The following is a 16,934-nucleotide window of genomic DNA, read 5'->3' as shown; positions in this document are numbered from 1 at the left end:
TAAAATCGATTATTCACACATATCAGGAAGTTCATGTAACTTGCCTCAAGGAAAAATACCAATACCAACTAGTAATTAAAATAATTCGATATTTATTCCAATCAGGAATTTCATCGGTGACAGCCAACACTTATTAATAATTTGAGTAGAATTTCTTTCCGGACTGTGGAAGGTTTTTTAACATAGAATAATGGATGTTGTCTAATCCTGGAGCAGTATCTTTGATTTTAATCCAGGATTTTTCTAATTCCCATAATGAAAATGATCTAATTCATGACTCTTCTACCGAACCTATTGCTCTATTTCCTTAAGATATTTACCAATATCACCACCCACTCAAAGGCGCGCAATATTATCAACTACTTCTTTCACTACTTTATATTAATCGAGTCTGAATCTTCTCATTTCTGCGAAATATAATTGTTCATTGCTTTAACCATTTTAAAAAATAATTTTAGATGAGGTATTAGGATTTAGATTGTTGACAAATTTACACCAACTTTCGCTTTTCTTTATTTTAGTTCTTTCCGAACATTAGCTTTAATTTTATACACTGAAGAAAATTTTCTAAACTCGAATTTTTATGAAGTTTTTCTGCTTTCTTCGTTCTTCTACCAGTTTAAAACAATCTTCATCTCACCACACTGGTTTCCTCACTTGAGGTTGTTAAAATTTTATTTATTGGTATACATGTTTTCCCGCAGTTTGATTTATACAAATACAAAGTTCGTAGTATTATGAATTTCATAAATATTACTATCTAAATTATTGCCCAAAGATAAAATTTCATGTTCAAACATTTTATATTTTTGCCAATCAGCTTACCACAATTCCATTTGCTATTGGGAATCAATATCTGTTACTCCTCACTATTCCATATAAAATAAATAGGATAATGATCAGAGCCTAAGTTTTCCTCTATACTTTCCATGTCATTAATGAATATTTCAGAAGAGCACACAGTAACATCAACTACAGTTTAGTGTTTTTAAACACCAGAGTTGGAGAACCATTATTTAATACACATATAATTACATTCTTCTATGATCCATTAAATTCATTCCTAATTATCATTATAGTTACATCCCCAGGAATGGTGATGCGCATTTACATCTCCAGCTATAATGAACGGTCTAGGAATCTTCTCAAATAAATATTTCCATTGTTATTTCGTAACATGTGTACCTGGCGAAATATTATATTGATATCAAATATATTTTTTATCTCCTAGTATTATTGATATTGCACATAATTGAACTTTGTTTATATCTATTTCTCCTATATCTATATTTCAATATGATAGTTAATTCTTTCATGAATAATTATAGCCGCTCCACCTTTCCCGTCATATCTGTCAGTTCTGATCATATTGTAATTTTTAAATAGCACCGTCGGTTCCATTTGAACCAGGATTTCTGATGAAATATAACATCGGTTTTATTTTGATATAAAAGGATTTCCAAACTTTCTTTGTTAGAATTAAACGATCTAAAATGTTCCACTGTAAAAATGCATAATGAAATTTATAAATTTATTTTAATTTGAATTTAACTGTTTAAACGTTTATCAATTTTCTTTTAATTCTATAATTCCACTTATGCTATTATTATCAAAACCAACTTTATTTTGTTGTTCACTAATATTTCTAACTTCCACACTATTAAACTTCTCGAAATTATTTCCATATCCTTTTGAAATTTACCACAACTTCCTCTAGATCATCACACTTTTGTTCCTTATTTTTTCTCCAGTTTTTTAACTAACTCCTCATGGATTATTTGTATTTCTAATTTCTCTATTTCTATATTTTTGCCGCAATATCACGCCTTGTGAATTTCTCTCTTCACTTGTTTGTTTTAAATTCCTGTTATTATTTGTATATATCTGCCATTTTAGTTTGTCTTCTTTCCATAATTTTTCTAGGTTTATTCATCAGCATTAACCTACTTTGATCACTATATTTCTTGTTCTTGAAAATACTCAGTACTTCATACCTATTTTTATTTATCATGTTTGTTCCATAATTAACTGCTTCGTTAATTCTAGGAAATGTTTTTTTGAAGTTTGGATTGAAGTGATTTATTTTGTTACTTCAGCATAATTTTGTTTCCGAAGAATAAATTTGGCCTCCGAATATGAAATATTTGAAAAGCCATAGCTCTTTTTACATTTTATAAAAAAAATTTAAACTTCACAATTTATATCATTTGCTTCATGATTTTGTGACAAACAGCGCGCATTCAAAATCTGTTTCTATGTGACACAATTCAGTATTGTGCTTCTAGAGCATTTTCGGCATCTTTTTTTGGCCTTACATTGCAGGCGAATATGACCATAACGCCAACAATTGTGACACTGTATGACTTTCTGTACAAATGGGCTCACTTGAAGTTTTATGAATATATTGAACTTTTTCCGGCAAATAATTTCCTTGAATAGAATTTTGACCATTTGAGATTTCAGGGTATTTGTATCTTTGTTTCTTTTTTAATACATATTACATTCAATTATTCTATATCGGATTTTATAACTTCTTAATTTCTGTCTCATCCATTCATAATTAATCAAATAGTTATGTCTAGGGATATATACTTTTATATTATTCTTGTTCAAAAGGTCTTCCCTAATTATTTTATTTGCATATTCATAATTTTAAAAACTATTTTTATTTTATTTTTACCTATTTTTGTAAAATTCTCAATATTTCTACTTATTGCTGGAGACATTTATATATTATTCTATCCAGTGCCACATTATGATAATTTCCCAAATTTTGATTTACTGATTCAGCATAAACTACATATGGACCTTCATCTAATGCACTATAGTAATTCTCTCAATATTTAATTTTAATTCACTACGACTCTTGTTAGAATTCCTCAACAACCATATGGGTGTCATTCCTTCCATTTCTTTTTCCGCTTCTATAACATCCGATTGCTACTATTTTCTTCTTCAATTTCCATATCATTTTTCTTCTCATTAGTTTCTTTAAAACTTTATATATGTAGAACTACTACTTAATTCTTCTTCTATACAATATATTCCAATTCCGCTGAGGTTCATTATAATTATTTCTTAAATTATTTTCATTTATATTTTTTGTTTCCTTGTTGATCGTCTTTTATTCCCAGAACCATTTTTGAATTACTCCTCATTAATATTACTTCTCTTCGGACTCATTTTTGATCTATTTACCTTATCCCTTTTTTGTATTCTTTTCTTGTATCTAATTGTTAGTACTAATCTTGACACTTTATTATCACATCTTATATCAGTATTTTTAACACTATTTACAGTATTCGAATTAGCTTTTTTACTATCACTATTCTCACTCATTAAACTACTATCACTATAATCACTCCATCGACACTTTCATATTCCTACAAATCACTATTATTAATTAAATGCACTGCCTACTAATTTTTATACCTGTCTCGACCTCTGTACTCACTGCATTATTTCTATAAACTGATAACGGAACGTCATCAGGCCCGAGTTGCCTGTGACTCACCACACTTTGTGTTGATTATCTATTTATATCAGGTATTTTACGCAACTAGATGTGTACTCGTCGACCGCTCGACGTTGAATGACTACCTTTGTTAATATATTTGCATATATATTTTATGACATGACAGAGTTACACAAATTCTACATTGATGGGTGCTTGAAAAGGTTGGATAATATCGGGGAGTACGGCACAATCCATCGGTTGTCAACATAAATCCCGTTTTTTACCTCACAAACTACATATTGCCCACCATCCGCAACTGATTGCCTACGATACAGCGGATAACCGTCAGTAATGGTTTCAGCAGTTAGATTTCTCGGGTATTGTTTAGAGCACGCCGTCAATCATACAGGTCGAGTTATTGTTGAAAATTCCGCAGGTCCATGTATCATATGTTTAGTAATTATGCAGAAATCTCTACTGGTATGACTGAATCAATATCTTCTGGCCTCATTTTGTCAATTAACCAGACTAAGATGTGCGCATGTGGAAGACCACGCTTTGCTACTCAACAGAGTACATCCAGCAACGTACTTGGCCATATAAATGATGCTTTATTAAGAAATTCAACAAAGATTTCAATTTGTCAAGAACTCTTGCAGTAATATCATGTCTATCTCCTGGTGTTTGGTCGTGTATCAATTCTTTCTTAATTTCTATCCATTGCGGGTTACATGTGATGTAATGAATAGATCAGGGCGACCATATTTTCTAACGTATGTCATTGCATCTTGTGCGTACTCGTGCATGTGGCGCGGGTTTCCAATGTAGGTAGCCTGCAAAATTGTCATTTTACCCACATTGTTTGCATTACCATCGGCAATAATAGCATCATGAAGATGGATGTATTCAGATACATGTCAACAGCGAACTGTTGAAAAAGTCGTTGACACATCAAAATGTGGTTTATTTCACAATCATCATCAGCCTATGAATAAAAACTAGCATTAGCAATTTCAATTACTACTTTAGCCCTGTCATAAACTTTCGAATGAACTGCGCTTCTAATAATTTCGTTTTGTATAAACGTCGGATTACTATTGTCGTAGAACCTATTTTTAATTTCTTCGACTCCTAAAATAAGTGAAATTAATTTCGCGGGGTTTACGCCAAATTTCGGAATAGTATCGATATTTAATGCATTATTAAATTTATGGAAATTTGGAATCGACATATTAGATAAAAAAAATTGGATAAATTTTCTATTAAATCGCTATTTTCCATAAACTAATTCACGTACATGGATTAATGTTTAAATAATAAAAATTTCAAATGTAAAAATTGCTTGCTTATCTCTAGCGATTGAAGGATAAGGGAGGATTGGCAATTTTACTATCAATTAAAAATTTTCACTTACCAGTTCAGGGTTCTCGGCGAATTTCTCTTCACATTTTCACACACAATAATTTTCACTGTTAAATCAATTAATTAATATACTTCACTTTTGCACACAAATAAATATTCACTTTTTACTTGCAATCACTTTTGATATATTTTCTTGAATGTAAATTCTGCATTAGACCTTTCCAAAATCAATCCCACAATTATATTATTTGTGATCATTGATTTTTGTTTCCGAATTCTGAATGATAGAAACCAATGGAATTCTGCGATAGACCTTCCCGAATTCTATCCTACCGACTGCGCCAATTTTATACTTGGTATTCGAGAATATAATAAAAAACTTTATTTCTTAAAATTTCAATTAATTATACAAAATACTTTAATTTTATAATATTATAATATAATGAAATATCCGAGCTGTTATGTGAACTGGAAAAAAATATTTAGAATAATCCTTCTTGAGTATAGAGATCTCGCATCCTATACCGGTAAAAATATGCTCTATCGGCAAGGTGGTTCTTGTAACTAGATGTAAGGTAAGCAGTGTCGGCGGGATGAATCTCGTAACTATCGTTCAGCTTGCTCTGAATATGAATGCTGAGGAAAGAAAATGACCAAAAATACAAATAATAAATACAAACACTGAATGAAATTAATTGAGTAATTTATTCACAGTATTATTCACAAAATACACAAGAACAAAAATCACACTGAAAAACTAGTGAACATGGCAAATTATTAAAGTTTGCATACAGATTATTATATTCACATTATTTCCTACTTAATTATTGCAGGCATTATACAGAAGAGAAAAGCCACAGGTAATCAAAAGTTCATGTACGGGGTGTGATGAAGATTGTGAGTGTAGTCGGTTTGCATATACAGCAATTCATTTTATGGATTTTGCTACAAACCAAGGCAAACTACTAATACATCACAGGTAAAATATAATTTTATTGATTTTTAATTTAATACCATGTGGACATGGGAGACTGACATTATAATACCGCATCTATTCATAATCGTCTTGTCAAGTTAGTCGGACATTTGCAGAGTACTTTACTAAAACATTTTGTACTTCTTTTGCGTGGTATTTGTCGCATAGAATGAAGAGAGTTTGATGTGTCTGTAGTACTGTTTCGCCATGAATCTGGTATAATATGTCCATCTTCTTCACTATCTAATGCTTCTTCTGGACAATAAAATAGTTGAGATGAGCAACTACTGCGCAAAAAATTGTGCATTGAGTATCATAATTTCGGTTATATCCTTGGCTGCTAAGAATTTATGCAGGAACACTTGAACATTATTCAAAACTTTATATATATATCGAAGTCCTTTGATCAGCTTAAAAAACAATTCTGTGTTATCGCCGTTATTTCAATTTTGTGAGCCGTTTCAGAGGGAGAAATAGTGACCTTCACTGTACTTTTTCTGAAGAGGTACTAAAGCAGGTATAGCTGGTATTAATTTTGGTTTTGAGTTTGTGTTTTCTCTTTTCTTTAAATAGTTTAGTAGTGTTGGACAGTTTTTATAGTTGGCCGAATGAAATCCATTGCAGTTGCAGAATGTTGGATTGGGGGTATCATTTTCCTTAGACACCTCAGGCCAATTTGATGAATCTCCGTATACTTTACTGCACATATAATGGGCACTGATCACTTTTTGGATTCTTTTTTTGGGTTTTAGAATTATAATATACACGCAAATATTATATGTTATTCCGTTTTTTGTCGATTTCATCTGAATAACTTTGACTAACTCCAATTGTGATTTTTTGAGATCCGCTTTGATGTCCGTTGGAGTGGCCCCTCAAAATCAGTATTTCGGATTGCGCCAATTTAGTCGTCACTCGTATTTTGCGGGAGTTTTGTCTTTCTGACAACGTTTTTAGATGTTGCTGCTTTGGATGATAAAGTAGCTCTTTTCTTTGTACTTCCTTCGAAGTTATTTTTCTGTGCCTTTTTTTGATGATTGCATTGGCGGTTCCATTAGTTCTTTGGTTTCCGTATCCGGATCTGAATCTGTATTCGATAGGCTGCAAATCTATTTGATAACTCCAGTTTAGATGGGTCGTCGGTGCTATTATTTGAATTTATCAGTTGTCGAAATTCGTTGCTTGTGTACGCTCTCTTATTAATTTTTTTCTTCCTTGAGCGACCCATTTTTTGAGACTGTTTTAATGGGTCGATTAATTGCTCATCGCACAATTTAAACGTTTTGCACTGTCTTCCGCTATAGAGGGAAACCGTATACGGGATTAACGGGATTAAGTAGTGTCACGTGAGATTTAATTATTTATAAGTTGGGCTGAAGACACTCTCATCCATCAAAGATACTTTTTTTTATTTTTACAATTTGATGGTCACTCTTCAACGTCCATCGATTCCACTCACCGAGCAAACCCAAATCATTCCCATGTTTAGTGCTAAATAACGCCAAACTATTCAACTTATCTTATAACATATTAGTTCTTATGTGAGTTTTAATTACTTTCAATTTCGAAAAACTACGTGCACCACTTTGCTACACAAACAGGTAAAGTTATGAGTATTCAAGGCAATTTAAAAATTAGGGAATGCTAAATTATCGTACACTATATGATTAAGGATATCAAATTGTTTTCGGATATTAGAATCGATTGTCTGAAAAATATCACGAAATGCAAAAAATTCTATTGAGTTTATATTTCTACTGTTGCCGTCCTTTAAAATAACTTCTAAATGACTGCAATGCTTTCTTAAAGCTCTGTATTATTTTCCTGTAATTTATTTAAAGAATCGATTTTTTAAAATCGATCCTTAATTGTTGAAAGCGATCGTTTGTCGAACACATTTCAACATCTAAAAGCACCTAAAACACAATAATTTTACATTTATCTAATGGAAATCTTGGCGATTCGTCAGAGAGCTTATAATCCAATGGCCGTTTTTTTCTTTCGTTGTCGCACTTCCGAACCACCTTTAAATTCTTGTTCTCCATCCACCTCTTTGCTCAGTTATTTTGCTGTTGTTAGAATATTCTTATAATATTTCGATGGTATTGCAAAAATATTTTTAAATTTTCCATAGATTCTAATGTAAAATTGTGTAATATTTGTATTACAATTATAAATTCAGAGCTTCGTGTTGATATTCTTTAATGAAATTTTCATTGTTTACAATGTTACTTTACATTGTTAACTTTACATTACTTTGATATTGTAAACTTTACAATATCAAAAAGCTTCTCCTAATTGATATCGGAACGACCGAATTGCATTAATATGGCTGTGCCTATAGGGGTACTACATCTGGATGAGGGATCTGATAAAGACAGTTAGTGAGGTATATATAAATTTGAGTACTTAGTAAAATGCATTTCACTCACCAGTGAAAAACCAATTTTGCTTTTCAGCAAGAAAAACTGCTAGATCTTTTATGTGTTGATTCAGCCTATTAGCGTTACAAAAACTAATCTACTAATTACGGTACGGCAAGTTCTAGCAATTTGCCTTAAGGTACAATGCCATGCACCACTAGTTTTTCGATAAATTCTAGTGTAGACAAAAAGTAATTTACTTATCATAAGTGGGGACTACTATGATCGATGAGGGAATATAAAAAATAACAAACGCTAAACAATATTATTTATAGGTTAAACCCGTTGCACACGACGCCAGATTTCTTGGCTAGTGCATGCCACACTTTATCTAGCATCGATAATATATACTATAATTTACGACCTTGCCAGCCACATTTCCCATTTATGCCAGCTATTCACAACGGCAGTATCCTTAACAAATTTCTTTGTATAACCATTTGCCTAGCAATGTCGGAAACAGATTTCAGAACAACTTCTGTTCTCGTTTTTTCTTGTAAGTTTTCAAAAATTTCAAAATTTTCAAAAAATTGTTTTAATTAAAAATGTTCAAAATCGATTTTTTCTAAAAACTAAATATTTTCAAAAAAATTCAAGATTTGCTTAAAATCTAATTTTTTAAAAATTTTAATTTTTCGAAATATTTCAAAATTTAAATATATTAAATTTACATAAAACTTTTACTAGACAAACTTTCCATAACCTTCTTATAATTTTATAACAATATGAATAATCCGATAAAGATATTGATTTCAGTATCTTTCAATGCTTTCACACATGGTTATCAAATCTGTTAAGTTTTTTATAATTATTAGAGCTATTTTCATTCCATTTTTTAATTTTGAGTTTTGATGTATTACTTAATTCATTAAGAATTTTTCATCAGGTGGATAAAGTGAAGTTTGCCATCTTATTTTTGTTTACCGCTTTGCTGCTATCAATCTTTTAATTTTAAGACTAATAGTGGAAATTTTATTTTTAACTACTATTTTTATGTTTGTTGTTAAGGATTTGACCGCATTTTCATGATTTGTTAAAAATTATCAAGTTCAATATCATTGTTCAACTTGGAGTTTGTAAATTGACTTTTAAGTTAACTTTTTTTTTCAATAATACTTCGATAAAATTCCCAGTAAGTATTGATATTATGCAACGTCGGAGCTTGATTGAGTGGTTGGATGATAAATAAAAATATAAATAATTATGAGCCATGATCCCAGAAACTATGAAGGAATCCAAAAGGTCAAGTATTCTTGCTGGATCCAGAATGTAGGTGTTCCTGTGGAAATAGTTGTATAATTTTGTTGTTGAATAAATTTATTGAATTTTTAGTCCTTGTGATTCACTAATCGTGACCACAATTTGTATGCTTGCTGTTGAAGTCTCTTCCAACTACAAATCTATTACCCACAGTTTCGAAAAATTCTTGAAAATGATGATTTTTCAAATTATGCCTCGGCTGAAATTACAATGTCATGTGGTAATTGTTTTACTTTAACCGAAGTTAGTTTAGACAAAAGTCACATACATATAATATTATTCACTTATATCTTTATTTTACTTTCATTAATAAACCTAAATATGTGAGGATAACAATTTAAATTCTGTAATAATGATGACAAGTTGAAGGGCTTGATTAGCGTTTTTGTGGGGTGCAGTTCCTCTAACAATTTTGTCATTTTTTCCTCAAATAGACTGCATTCTAGTATTATGTGTTCAGTTGATCCAATTGGTGCTCCATATTGACACGATTCTGATACTTTTACTCCTAGCCTTTTCAGATGTGCGGATAAGTTGCCATGGTTAAATCTCAATCTCGTTAATGATACGATTGTACTTCTGTTTCCATTTACAAATTTCCGGAACCATGATTTCTTTTACAGCGATATCGTCCCCTTGTCTCCGACGAACTATTCCATTCTTCTTGCTATTTATCAAATATTTTTTGTTCAAAATTAATCATATAGTCATTCACTGTGGCTGGGTGGATCATTGTTCCACCCATTTTGCTATAGTGTACGCCTCTAATACCAAGCTGGGATCTTATTCATGATAATTTAACCATATGACCGTGCTCCAATAGATTTATTTAGTATAGTATATAAGTCTAGTTATTGTAGACTTCATATCGTAATGTTCTATTTGTGAAAATAGATTTTTCAGTTTGTCTAAGCAGCTTTTGCTATCAGTGACAATACCCGCTTTAGTGAATTTGATACTTTCGACGAATTCGATTGCTTTTTTTATGGCTATTAACTCTGCTGGCCAAACTGAAACAAAGTCTGGGAGTTAATATCCTATTCTGATATTTGTTTTTCAAAAAATATTGCACAGGCAGGTTTATTTTTTAAGTTTTGACCCATCTGCTAATATAAACGCCTATAGTTTGTAGGTGTGGAGATCATTGCATCTATACATAATCTCAAACATTTGTATTGGATTTTGCCTAGCTTCCTGCAATGTGAGGAATTATTGAAAACTAGACTTCTAAAATCTAATGGTGGTCCAATTAATGTTTTGTATAAGTTTAGAACTGTTGTAGGGTGAGCTCTCTACTATGCTATATTAACAAATCTATTACCCATATTTGCAAAATATTTTTTGTTTCAACTTTTTTGATGCCCTGATCTATATGTGCTTTAAAAGATAATCTTCTGTAGAAAGTGACACCCAAGAATTTAAAGGTTTCTTGTATTTTAATTCTGTGATATTCAGTCGTTAGTGATTCCTCTAGCTTTCTTCGCCTTGAAAAAACTCCTATTGAGCTCTTTTCATCTGATAATTCGAGTCCTTTCTTTGAGAGTCATCTATATCAGATACTTTTTAGAGATTTTCATAATAGTTTCAAATTTTGTTGACATTTTTATGGGTTGCATACCAATATACTCGTATATTCGTTGATAGGCTGCGACGCGGCGCCAACGCGTTTAAATATTTTGTCTAAGTAACATCGGCGTAGTACGATTGCTATAAAAAAAAGTTAGTTTTCGAAAAAACATAAGAATATAAAAAAATCAAAAACTGATTTTTATGAAATTTTAAGAAAATGTTAAAATTTAAAAAAAAGTAATATTTGATACGGAAAGTTCCAGCAATTTGACTTCAAGCACTAGTTAAGATTATTGTTCATTCAAAATTTTTGTGTTACCTGTAAAATTATAATTACATATCAATAACAACAATACTAAGAATAAAAAAATATAATTTATTTTAATATAAAAACTATTTACAGATTTACAACTGTTGACATATTATATTAGCCAAGCTCAATATAATGCAAGGAGATATTTCTATACGAGCATTCACTCCGCAAAAGATGAACTTGTATCTGGCGCCATTGACATTTTGCCTCCGTTGGCAGACCTGCGTCTAGTCGAGTGAGTGTATCTATTAATCTGTGGTCGTGTTCAAGTCACGTGTTCTGTGTGATCAGTAATCCATTATGTTGCTTCGTGTTCGTGCTGCGCATTAGTTTCAACGTATTTGTGTTTTGGTGTTTTTTTCTATTTTATTTCAATTTAGTGCTTTGGTGGACAAATAATCAAATGGCATAAATTGGCGATAAAATTGTTCGCAGATTTTTGGTTAGTATTTTGATGAATTGTTAATTCAAGACGTGAAACAAAAACAAAAATTTTGACAGCGTTCTATTTCGTATTAGCTTTGATTTTCAATGTGAAATATTCGTTAATTAATATCGCTTTCAGGTGTCGGTGAAGAAATTTTATTCAACATAATGAAAAGCCATGTGAATGTTTTGCTGAAAAAAATCATCCTAAATTTTATAGCCATGCAAGGTACTCTAAGTAATAATTTTTAGCAAGTAAGTACTTGCAAGTTTTTTATTGCGATAGTAATAGCAAAATTGTTTTACGAAGCACTTAAAGGCACATGCTGCCAGAATTCCATGAATGAAATTTTAGAATTTGATCTGCTTTTATTGTCGGATCCTGCAAGTAAAAAGTATGTCTATATATTTATTAACAGTTATCAGCAAATGCTGTCTGTATAATTATGAGTTCAGCTGTTAGTTCACGATTCACAAATTTTACAATTGCTAACAAATATGGTTGTTGATGACACGCTGTCGATAATTTCAATTAATAAATTTGATATTAACTTTCTATGGAACAGATTAAACTTAAGTAGCATTATTTATGTTTCTTAGCCTAATTCTCTTGTTTGTTTGCCATTTTACTATCCTCAATTTTTAATTTTGTAACTATTCTATATTTTCTCACGTTCAAAAGTAGACCATGATTAACTTCATGATTTTTTTCTTCACATAGTCTCTACTAAACTTAGACGGTACTCTGCTTTCTGGTCACCTCATAAAATTAATATTAACAAAAACTTGACTTACTATGTAAACTTCTCATAATGTCTCGATTTTCGAATATGTATATAAATATATTTTCACTTTAAAACATTTTTGCACTGCAATAATTCTTTATGAAAAAAATTGCTCGCTGGTTTAGAGTGTATCGAACGGTGTGATAGAATATAGTACTTATTCATTACTAAAGCATCCCAATAAATTTTGGCATATGTATATTTGTATGTATGTGTGTGTATATATGTATATGTATATGTACATATATATATATATATATATATATATATATATATATATATATATATATATATACCCACTAAGCCAAAATACGTAATATTAATGTAATTTTTATGCAAAATTTATATATAAATAAATTATATATATATATATATATATATATATAGATCTGAAAGAAAAACTAAAACCAATTTTTTGTGTGTTTTTTTAATATCAAATAATCAAAACAAGTAACAATATATTTATGGGTTAACAGTCACAATTTTATAGCGCTGTTTCACAAATCTGAAATATGCCAGCGAAGCAGCTTCAAACTCTTGTTCAGTTATCTCAGGAAAAATTTTTCGGGTTGCAGCTAAAAGAAAGAAGTTATTAGTCACGGTTAATACATACTTCTGACTTACATTTTAATTTACTGTCAAAATTACTTTTCATAATCCTAATTAATAGTAGACTTTGCAATGGGAAATTATCCCGTCTGCCACACCAAGAGCACTGGGCAGCTAACTCCTTAGTAAATAATTTTTTATGAAAAATTTTCACTAATGTCTCCTTGCTCTCTCCAATGTGTGTAAGATACTTTAGCTAAAAATATAGTATTGCAAAATTAAATTGAAAAATTTTGTACGAATATTAAGTATAAGAAAACTCACCAATTGTGCTCTTTCCACGTCATTCTGGAAAAATATTTCACAGTTTAAAATGTTTTCTGTGGTTTTGAGGGGAAATAATTGGTCACAAATACTGCCTTCCTCCTGTTGGACACTATTTCCAGGTAGTGCCTTTATCTCAGTTAAAAGACAGTCATTATACATTTTATTTTCCCTCACAAAGTATCTAAAGGAATCTATTAAAAAATCGATAAGAATAAATAATAATTAAGACACAATAACTATGAATCACTTACTTTCAATTCGGGACAATCCTTCTATCAAGGCCACTACAGGCAGAGGTACCTCTGTCTGCGTGCCTTGATCAACAGTAGTCCTTTGTTTATTGATGGCCTGCTTCTTCCTTGCCATCTGCCCGGAATTTAAAATTAAATTGAATTCTGGACCAGCTGCAAAAACATTAGTCAAATAAATAAGATACAAAGTACTTTATAAAAGAAACTACTCACAATAATCTTCCTCTTCATCTTCAAATACTTTTTTGGTCCTCTTACGGTAACCCCTTTCTCGCGGCTCATCGCTTTGCGAAGCTTCGCTATCCGATCAGGTGGTTTTAAAAACCCGCTGAGCCAATTTTCTCCTGCCATACCAGTTTCTATATTAAATGGGTTATCTATATGATTCCGCTGAGCCAACTGATAAGCTATAATGCGTAGCTCTTTTTCTGTTAAACCAAAAAGCCGTGCTTCCATAGATTTCACATACTCCGCCAGCTCATTTTCTTGCTCGGCAGTGAAAACGATTTTGAATCGTTTCAAATGTTTTCTCCCGCAGTCGTTATCAGAATCAGTGTCGGTATTAACAGTTTCACGAGCTTTTCTTACTCGTCGTTCTAAAGTCGACTTCGGAACATCGTAAGTAGCCGAGGCTTGAAGAAATCCCATTCTATCAGTAAGAACAGCATTTACTGCTCTTATCATGTCTTCTTCGTTCCATTTGCCACGATCTGTTTTTCGTTTATAGTTGCGAACCATTTTATCTGTAGACAAATAAATGAATAGGTAAATACTTTTGATCCTGATTTAAGTAGAATTTAAAAATATCATCAGTAACATAGAAAATGTTATTTTAATCATAGGGGCGGGGCAAAACAGGATTATCCCATTATGACCCGATCATCTTGCACCGATCCACACGTAGTTAAAAAAGATGACGCAATTCTAACCTCAAACTTAACCGGCGAAAAAATCTGGTTTAAATTTAATGTTTTGGACTCCTATAATAAGCGGATAAAAATAATACGTTAACACATGTACTGATGTACATGTCTGTACATCAGTTTTCGAATCAAATTTTGCGTAAAAAAACTTGCAATATCACTTTTTTCTCTCTGCAACGCAAAAACGAGTTCTAACCTGTCCGCTCTGCATGGACGGGATGCTTGACGGGATGCTTGACCAAGTTTGCAATAAGGGAGTCTCCAGTGAGAATAACATTGTGGTTAATCTTCGCCATTTTTAAATTATTTAAGTGCTTTTGACGCCACGTTTCACTTGTTCTAGCAGTGGGAATGACGCATTTATTGATATTTTCAAACTTACCAGACATAGTGAATAACTTTAATAATAAAACAACTTTATTTGTAATGCAAACAAACTTATAAATTCCGATAATTCAATATTTTGTGGAAAGATATCTTTATCAGAATTCTGATACAAATAGTCACAAATATCTAAATTATATAGTTACTTACAAAAACTCCGGCTTGTATACACAAATTCTAATTAGTAAATATATTACGGAAACTCGTGGACTCACTCCTACACAATATAATAATAGCTTAAAGCTTTGCTTCTTCAATTCGCTCGTCATTTGCTAACTCAATCATGTCATGTCACATCACATTTCAGCCAGCATGAAGTTGCCGCCGAAAGAAATTAGCTGTCAAGTTCAAAAGCTTTGGCTTCATAACATTGACAGCTAAAACCTGTCAAGATCATGATTATTATTATGATTTTTAAAATGTTTAGAACCAAGATGATAGCTTACCTTAGACTTATAATATAATAATAATTTAAAATATAATAATAATTTAAAATACAATATATCTGGTTCCCTAATAGCAAATATTGCTGAAAAAACTAAACATATCTGTTCCAAGACGGTATGAAGTATTTTGCTTTAGTATTATAACATAAAAGGTATTTTAATTTTGTTATTTCATCGACTGAATCTGCTATTTGTTGTTTGCTGAGTTTTAATTTTGTTGTAGACAGTTGTGGGTTTTATTTGAATGTAGTTAGCTTCCACTGAATTAAAACTAGACCGTAAACTTAATAATTGCAAAGGAGCATAGAAATTTGTACAAGCTTTCTTGCTGAAATGTCTGAAATATATATATATATATATATATATATATATATATATATATACATCATAATATACATGTTCTATATTATGATTCATGTTGTAAATTATATATATATATATATATATATATATCTATATATATATATATCTATATATATATATATATATATATATATAATTTACAACATGAATCATAATATAGAACATGTATAGAAGGATAAAACAAATAAAAATTATAACTTGTTTAATTTATTATTTATTAATTATAAAATTCAATAAATGAAGATAGCGCGATCATAATTTCTGCCGCCGCGATAGTAGCCACCGTCGCGATATCGAGCGCCGCCGCCGCCACGACGACCGCCGCGATGGTTATAGCCGCCACGTCGACAGCCGTCTTGTCGACCGCCGCGATAATTACCGCCGCCACGTCCACCGCCGCGATGGTAACCGCGGCCACGGTAACCCCGGCCGCTGCCAACTTTTGAAGCTACGTCTTCGCCGCTTTCGCTATACGTCGAAGATGGACCGGTGGGGCCCTAACTTGCTTCATCGGACTAAAATAATAATTATTAATATTATAATAACTGATTGTTCAATATATCAATCAATGTATTTATATATTATTATATAAATGTAATATTACCTTATCATGATAGTATATTCGGATATCCTTCTCCTTAAACACTTCATGGAAGTATAGCCCCACATCGTCACTATTCTCATACTCTACCGGCATAAGAGATATAGTTTTGTTGTCCGGGAGCGAATTTGATTTAATTTTCTGGAAGATTATTTCGACTGCAGTCATGTCAAACTCTGTTATAAAAATATGGTAATAATGGATTTTGTGTATAACTGTAAATAATATAACAAATTACGCTTCTATAAAAATTTTCAAATTGAAAGTGTAAAGTTTTTACGCGATTTTGAAATAATATATCACCTTTATATATATATGTATATATATATATATATATATATATATATATATACGTTGACCGCCGTAACGTAAAGACGTGCCGTTTTAACTTGCCGCAATGATGTCGCAATCGACACCATTAGTGCCAGAATCGGAAGTGAAAAGTTCCTATAATTGCTGTGAAACAAAAGCCCTAAATGTATGCATTTGTAAAAACTGCGGAAAAATGTACCACATCAG

General features: G+C 31.3%; 1 protein-coding gene across 1 annotated transcript; it reads right to left on the bottom strand.

Annotated features, from left to right (window-relative positions):
* Nucleotides 1–16,044: 16,044 nt before the first annotated feature.
* On the bottom strand, nt 16,045–16,583 carry LOC113381476 (H/ACA ribonucleoprotein complex subunit 1-like). Its single transcript, XM_026620376.1, has 2 exons — nt 16,419–16,583; nt 16,045–16,311 (listed from the first exon to the last, which is right to left on the bottom strand). The coding sequence occupies exons 1-2, from the start codon at nt 16,581–16,583 to the stop codon at nt 16,045–16,047; spliced, it is 432 nt and encodes a 143-aa protein (XP_026476161.1).
* Nucleotides 16,584–16,934: the final 351 nt, after the last annotated feature.

This window comes from Ctenocephalides felis, unplaced genomic scaffold, assembly GCF_003426905.1.
Source record: "Ctenocephalides felis isolate EL2017-DRISC unplaced genomic scaffold, ASM342690v1 CF-g0.4_SCAFFOLD_02913, whole genome shotgun sequence".
Taxonomy (NCBI): domain Eukaryota; kingdom Metazoa; phylum Arthropoda; class Insecta; order Siphonaptera; family Pulicidae; genus Ctenocephalides; species Ctenocephalides felis.
This window is presented reverse-complemented; position numbering and strand designations above follow the sequence as displayed.

Bases quoted from the DNA above. Each gene is read 5' to 3' on its own strand.
- LOC113381476 (XM_026620376.1), bottom strand. From the start codon at position 16,583: ATGACTGCAGTCGAAATAATCTTCCAGAAAATTAAATCAAATTCGCTC. The intron at 16,312-16,418 runs GTAATATTACAT...GAAGCAAGTTAG, and splicing joins GAATATACTATCATGATAAG to GGCCCCACCGGTCCATCTTC.